This window comes from Sceloporus undulatus, unplaced genomic scaffold, assembly GCF_019175285.1.
Source record: "Sceloporus undulatus isolate JIND9_A2432 ecotype Alabama unplaced genomic scaffold, SceUnd_v1.1 scaffold_730, whole genome shotgun sequence".
In the NCBI taxonomy this organism is placed as follows: domain Eukaryota; kingdom Metazoa; phylum Chordata; class Lepidosauria; order Squamata; family Phrynosomatidae; genus Sceloporus; species Sceloporus undulatus.
Window position 1 is genome coordinate 1 of NW_024803650.1, and position 7,125 is coordinate 7,125.

Here is a 7,125-nt window from a genome sequence, read left to right on the forward strand (position 1 = left end):
ATCTATACTGGGCCTATTATAACGTGGCGAGATGACATATGTGAAGGACCTGAATTTTACTGCTGAATAGCAAATGATCAAGTGAAGGAGAATCAACAACTCCATTGTCATGGTTAGACAAGTTTGGTTTGGCAGTAAACGATGGGGGACCAATTAAGATAACATGCCGCTTAAGACCTCCAGAATCTAAAGGACTCCTGAATGCTCCAGGTTATTTTCTAGCTGGAAAGAGTGGCTATTATGTCAAGGTGTTGGTCTTATTATGGAATACAGAGACAGAAAAGACCACCAGTACACTCCAAAGGGTGCCAATCTATTTGGCTCACAGATGCTCAACAGACAATTAAGCATGCTGGACAATGTCTTGTGCGCAGGAGATGTAGGACATGAAGCCAGTGTGTCAGAAGATTGTGAGGGCCAGAGACAGTCACTGGGGGACTCCTGCTCAGCTTTACAGGTATTAAATAAATCACATTATTAAACTGTGAGGACAATGTTCCACTTCTGTCATCATGCTCTTAAACATCTGCATAAAGCTGCTGGATGCTCAAAGAGTTTGGAGGCAGTCGATATGCTGATGATGCTCTTTGCTGTTTACAATTTAAATCCTATGATTCAGGGTGGGCTATAAACAGGTTAATAAATAAACAGCATACCTTGACAGTACCAGATCCCATCTGATCTTGGAAGCTCAGCACGGTCAGCCCTGGTTAATACTTGGATGGGAGACTGCCAACAATACCACATGCTGTAGGATATATTTCAGAGGAAGGACAGCCTAAGGAGTCCTTATGAAATTCATGGGGTTGCCGTAAGTCAGTAGGCAACTAGAAGACACACATACTCCACTGCACACCAGTTGTGAGATAACCACCACCACTGTTATAGCAAAGCTTAAGATAGTGCCAAAGCAAAGAAAAGGACTTTTACAAGAGAAACGTGAAACCAGGCATCCCAAAATAAAGCATAGTGCAAGATCAAGATTCGGTTACGCTTGTTATGTGTCAGAAGTATCTAAGCTAAAGCACAAATAGGCAGGCTAAAACATTACCATAGTAGTCTGCATTCTGTCTTCCACAAACTGAAGAACTCGTGTTGTTATATCTGAACTTGATGCAAAGCTGACCTAAAGGATGAAAACACCAGAGGTATAACACGGGCCGAAGGGACCAAGGTGGCTTGGCAAGTTGTGACTACTCAGCTTGGTATTGCTCCTATTACTATCATCCTCCTAGATCAAAGTTTTGAATTCAATTAAGAACCAGAAAGGAAATTAATTAAATAAGCTTTTAGACTGGCTATCTTGGAGAGTCTCTCCTTCATTGCAGCATGGAGATCTGAGCCATGATCCAAATAGCTATCTTGGACTCACCCAAGGTGCAAACTAACACAACAAATACACACCCTGACTTTCAATATGCACATCAAATGAACAAATACTGCCCATTTGTCACGAACAATGGGTGACAAGAGGCGGAGAGGAGAACACTTCAACAGTGTCTTTCTGTGACAGAATACGCAAAACTGTGGGCAGAATGGGTTGATATTTATTTTATTTTTTAATCTCAGTACATACACAAAGAGAGCTATTAGGTCAAAAATGTACACTCAGAAAACAGTCGCTCGCTTTTGGGTTAATTCATTTGTATGTTTATTGTCATACAACATTAACAGCTGTCGTAAATTCACTTCTGGTTACATTATGTGTATATAGTGCCATGGTGTTTTTCAGAGTAAAAGAGGGCAGGACCCTGTCCCAAGAGCTTTCCATCTATGAAACAAATACAAGAAAGACACCAGTGAAAGGGGTGAAGAGGCAGGGGATTAATAGGGGAGAAATATGCAGTTATTGTACATACACTTAAGCTAGACTTAAAATGCAGCATGCAGGTAGGCAATGCATTTGAGAACTAATTGCCTAATAAAGGTATTATCCACCTGTAGGTTTTGTATCATTCTTATATACAGACACAGAGACAAGGCAACCTCCATTTTTGTATGTTCTTAAGTGTAGTTGCTATTAGTGCCAAAGGTTTCTGAAAAAGAAGGATTTTTAAAGTAGGATATGAAGAAAGGCAGGTAACCAGCATTATGGATGTGTTCTAGGAGTCAGTTCCAGGCACAAGAGGCAGCAAGGGACAAAGAACAAGGGTTGGGTTGCTTGGACGCCACAACACACTGGCAAAGTTGCAAGCTTTTTTCTGTATTGCAAAACAGTATTGTGGCACACTGGTACACTTGGTCAGTTTCAGCCTTAGGTATACATTTGTTACACAACAGAAACAAATACATGGGAGGGATACGCCATGGCATAAACAGCATTCTCGGCAGATAGTAACTGAGAAACTTTATACAACACCACTAGGGCCATCTGAAAGCTAAACAGAAACAAAAGGGAAACACAAAAAATAGTTGGAAGCAACACTGACGTTTCTAGGCGGAGATAGTTGAGAGAACTGTCTTTCTGTTCCTGTTAAGGCTGAGAAGCAACAAAGCAAAGGAGAGATCTGCGAGACACAGAATTTATATCTATTCTCCCACAATGCTCACTAGGTAGTCCTGTGCAGTTGTTGCAAAACAAATACTATAATTGCAAAGCAGTTGCTATATGAAGTGGTGTTACTGAACAGAAGGACAAAAACATCCTGGTGTACAATGGCTTTCAGGCTGAGTTTGTGCACTGAGGAGGGAGACAGAAATCATTAACAAAAAAGCTAACAACCCATTTTTCAATATGCTCCTTCATGAAATTGTTCCATATTTTGTATCCTGCCGGAGCAGAGACTCCCCCTCTGCATATCTATTCCAACTGGAGAACTTTAAAAACAATTTGGCAGTCTTAGGAAAGGTGGCAGAACAGCTTCTTGACAGTCTTAGGAAAGATGATACGCAAAGGCTGAATTGGAAACAAACGTTCACTAAAAAGCATTTGCTGATTCAGCCATACATTCCCTGACAGATTACTACTTGCTTAGTTTTGCATTATGAGAAAGCTAGCACGGTGTAATAGTTAGTGACTGGAAACTGGTTAGGCATGAAGCTCACTGGGGTGAACTGAGGCCAGTCACATACTCCCAGCCTGACCTACATTACAGAGACGTTGTGAAGATATAGTGGGACATGAGCCACATATCGGAGGTTTTAGAAGAAAAGAAAGCTGCAACTAATAGATAAACTAGAAGAAGAGTTCACTAATTTGTATGCAACGTTCCTGACTCTTCAAGAACAACAGAATACAGGGCAGCATCTCTGCACACCTCCTTTAAAATCAAATCTTGCATGAAATATTGCAGCAACATCAACATTATAAACAGATAATGAACACCACTAAAGGGTTCAGCTGGAGAGGGGTTCATATCCTAGCTTCAGCCCTGTTGTTTTATCTGTTTTCTCAAGCAGCATTAAAGTGGCTTACATAAATGGAAGAGCAGCTCTGCTGGACCAGACCCAAATTTCATTTACCCCACTCTCATATTCCCCATGAACACCAACCCAGCACCTCCAGGACACTCACAAGCAGGTCTCAAAAGAATCGCCTCTGTTTTCGATGTCCAGTATCTGGTATCCTGAAGGAGACTGTGCTTGGATAGTTTAACTTCAAAGAGCTACCAAGGGCAATTGTGGTTGATGGACTCTCCAGCTAAAAGGGTGGGGAAGCTGTATACTCCAGATGTTGCTGGGTGACAATTTCATCATCCTAGTCATCAACCATACTGTCTGGGGCTGGGTTTGTGAGTCCAGCAACACCTCGAAGGCCAGGGAGCCCCCCCCCCCCAAAGCCCATCTAGTTCCCCAATGACCTTTACATTTTGGCCAACCAGTTAATGTTGGTATGCACACAAGGAGGACATGAAGGCAGTCACCCTCCTTTCCTCTTGAAAAGGCATGCTGGATGGAGGATTCTGGAAACTGCAGTCAAAACTGGTTGAATCTGGAGACTTTATACATCACTGTGACTGCTTTTCTCACCTTCCTCTGCATATAGATATCATTGCACCATGATACCAACTTTAACTCACTCAAACTTCCTTGTCTGGTTTTTAAAGCTAAGTAAGGCTGCCTCTGTCTAGAATTTGGATGGAGACAAACAGGGAAGAATACCAAGGACCTCTGTCCAAGAAAGGCTAGGAACATGTCTGCCTGCCAGAGATTAGACAAGAAAGAAGGAAGGGCAGGTGGGCAATGCCCCAGAAGCCTGGGATTTGCAGTTTTGTGAGGCTCCATCCCTCTTTGGCATGTGTGTTTTGTGGCCCTTCAAGTTGTTTCTGACTTATAGTGGCACAATTTGTTCAGAGGTGGTTTGCCATTGCCTTCCCCTGAGGCTGAGAGAGTGTGACTTCTTGCCCAAGGCCACCCAGTGAGTTTCATGGCCAATAATACCATCTTTCTCCTCTTTCTCTCAATTACAGTTACATGCCTCCCAGGCAGTCTCCTTAACCACAAGACTACAGAGTAGGAGAGATTGTGAGCGAGGAAGAAACGAGTGGCCTAAAAACACCAAAGGAAGCCCAGGGCTGAGTGGGGAAGACAGCTGACAAAGAGAAAATGAATCCACCTGAGAAGAGTGCTGAGGGTCCGGTGGATGGCCAAAAAGAGAAAGGGATGGGTCCTAGGACAGGTCAAACCAGAAATCTCCCTGGAAGCCAAGATGATCAAATCAAGACTGTTGTACTTTGGCCGCATCATGAGAAGACAGGGCTCACTAGAAAAGGCAATAATGCTGGGAAAGATGGAGGGAAGGAGAAAGAAGGAAAGAGCGCACAGCAGATGGCTAAGACTCAATAAGGGAGGACAAGGGTTTGAATCTGCAAGACTACAGCAGAGCAGCAGAAGAGAGTCTTGGGAAATGTCGCATCCGCAGGGTTGCCATGGGTCAAGTCTGACTGGCAGATAGTTAACAACGGACAAAGAAGAATGGGGTTGTGTGTGTGTGTGTGTATATATATATATATATATACACACACACACACACCAAGGAAGAGGGTGACCAGCTGCAATGGCCGCAAAGGAAGACAAGGCCATGTAAAATGTTGGGTCCAAAACATGCTGCAGAAATAATGCAGTCTGAGACGACTTTAACTGCCCTGGGCTCAGTGCTAGGGAACTCTGGGAGCTGTAGTTTCGGGAGAGGTTTAGCCTTCTCTGCCAGAGAGAGCTCCGGTGTCACAGTAATACATAAGGAAAAAGGAATCCCCATGATTCTCTATGGGCAAATATTCTCCAATGATTTCCTATGGGTAAAGGTTCCCTAAATCTACTCTATGGGCAAATATTCCCCAATGATTTTCTATGGGCAAGTATTCCCTAATGGTTTCCTATGGGCAAATATTCCGCAATGGTTCCCTATGGCTAAGTATTCTCCAATGATTCCCTATGGGCAAACTCCAACTCCCAGAATTCCATAGCAGCCTTGAGCCAGAAAAGAGTTAAAGCGGTGCCAAACCGGGTTATTCCTCCAGTGTGGATGCAGCCACAGAGGGAGGCCACGTACCTGCTGCTGCTGCTGCTGCTGCTGCTGCTGCTGCTGTTCTGGGGACGGGGCGCCTTGGCTCTCCATGGCGGCCCTCGGGGATGGAGAGGAAAAGGGGAAGGGAGGGAGGGAAGGGGGGAATAAGGGGGCGGCGGCGGAGGCACCAACGGTCCCTTTCCCGGAGGAACCGAGAGAAAGGTCAGAGTTCACGGGCGAGGACTCGAGAGAGAACCCTGGCGGCGCTCCTCCTGACGTCACTTCCTCCCACACAAAGCTTCCTCCTCTACTTAGAGAAGAAGAGGACTAACTACTCTAAGCATGGAAGGGGGCGGGGACCGGCCACGCCCCTCTGCCAATACAACCAATCAGAGCTAAGACAGAGCGGAGAGGCGGGGTTTATAGAATGCAGCTGACCAATAATGGGAGCGGAGGGGAATGGCTCCCTCGCGCAGCTCCGCCCACCAGTACCTCAGAGAAACAGGGCGGGGTTACGAGCTGACCAATAGAAGGAGGGGAGGGTAAGGGCTCGCTTGACACGGGCAGCTCCGCTTATTATTGTTGTGGTCGCCTCTACAACCAATGAGAGAAACAGGACCGAGAGAAAGGCGGGGCTAGGAACGAAGCTGACCAATAGTTTGCATCCGAGGAAGTCGACTGACGTCTATGAAAGCTCATGCTGCCATACTTCTTTCAAAGGCGGCGCTACAAGATCTCTCTATGTACCAATAGCAGGAGGGGACGGACTGCGCGCGCGAGATGAATAGGACAGGGAGAGAGGCGGGGCTAAGGATGAAGCTGACCAATAGCAGGAGGGCATGGACTGCGCGCGTGAGACCGATACGATGGAGGCGGGGTTAGGAATGAAGCTAACCAATAGTAGTAAGGACTGCGCGCGTCAGGGGTGGAGGCGGGACTAGGAATGACTGGCCAATAGCAGGAGGGTATGGAGAAAAAATCCTTTGTTTTGATTGGTTCTCGCTTTCCTCACCCCTCAACATGGACGCCGGCGATTGGCCGATCGCTTCTGAGCCAATGGGAGGCAGCAATACTGAAGCGCGGGCTGAGGGAAGGATCAGTGCGGACTCGGAGTTGTCCGTGAGGGCAGGAGGCGAAGGAGTTCCGCGGGGACGCCATGGGCCTTTTGGGGGAGCTTTCCCGAGGCTTTATCCGCGGCGCCGACCGCATGTCCGCCTGGACGAGCAAACGCGGCCCGCGCACCTTCTACAAGAGCCGCGGGGCCAAGACGCTGGGCTTCCGGGCGCCCGGAGGGAAGTTCATCCTGGTTCCGGAGCAGGTCCCGCGGCTGGTGGTGCCGGACCTGAGCGGCTTCAAGCTGAGGCCTTACGTCTCGTACCGAGCCCCCGCGGGGAGCGAGCCTCCCCTCACCGCCAGGGCCCTCTTCCAGCAGACGGCCGCCCCGAAGATCGAGAAGGACCTCCGCGAGGGAGCCTTCGACCCGGAGCGGCTGGAGAAGTACGGCTTCGAGCCCCAGCAGGAAGGGAAGCTCTTCCAGCTCTTCCCCAAGAACTTCGTCCGATGAGGAAAGAAGAGGGAGGCCGAGGAGGAGAAGGGCATAAAAAGAGACTGGAGGCACCTGATGATAGAAAACGAGAATCGCAAGAAGACTGGGCTGGAAAGTTGCTGAAAGGGAGGCG

General features: G+C 47.3%; 1 protein-coding gene and 1 long non-coding RNA gene across 2 annotated transcripts; one reads left to right on the plus strand and one right to left on the minus strand.

Annotated features, from left to right (window-relative positions):
• Positions 1–1,634: 1,634 nt before the first annotated feature.
• On the minus strand, positions 1,635–5,743 carry LOC121917784. The gene is made up of 2 exons (XR_006101102.1): positions 5,492–5,743; positions 1,635–1,771 (listed from the first exon to the last, which is right to left on the minus strand). It is a non-coding gene; the product is annotated as an uncharacterized LOC121917784 (long non-coding RNA).
• Positions 5,744–6,501: 758 nt separating this feature from the next.
• Positions 6,502–7,086, plus strand: MRPL41 (mitochondrial ribosomal protein L41). Its single transcript, XM_042443907.1, has one exon. It carries the CDS (start codon positions 6,603–6,605, stop codon positions 7,008–7,010), a length of 408 nt encoding a protein of 135 aa, XP_042299841.1. The 5' UTR covers positions 6,502–6,602; the 3' UTR covers positions 7,011–7,086.
• Positions 7,087–7,125: the final 39 nt, after the last annotated feature.

Coding starts and splice junctions, on each gene's coding strand:
- MRPL41 (XM_042443907.1), top strand. CDS start 6,603: ATGGGCCTTTTGGGGGAGCTTTCCCGAGGCTTTATCCGCGGCGCCGAC.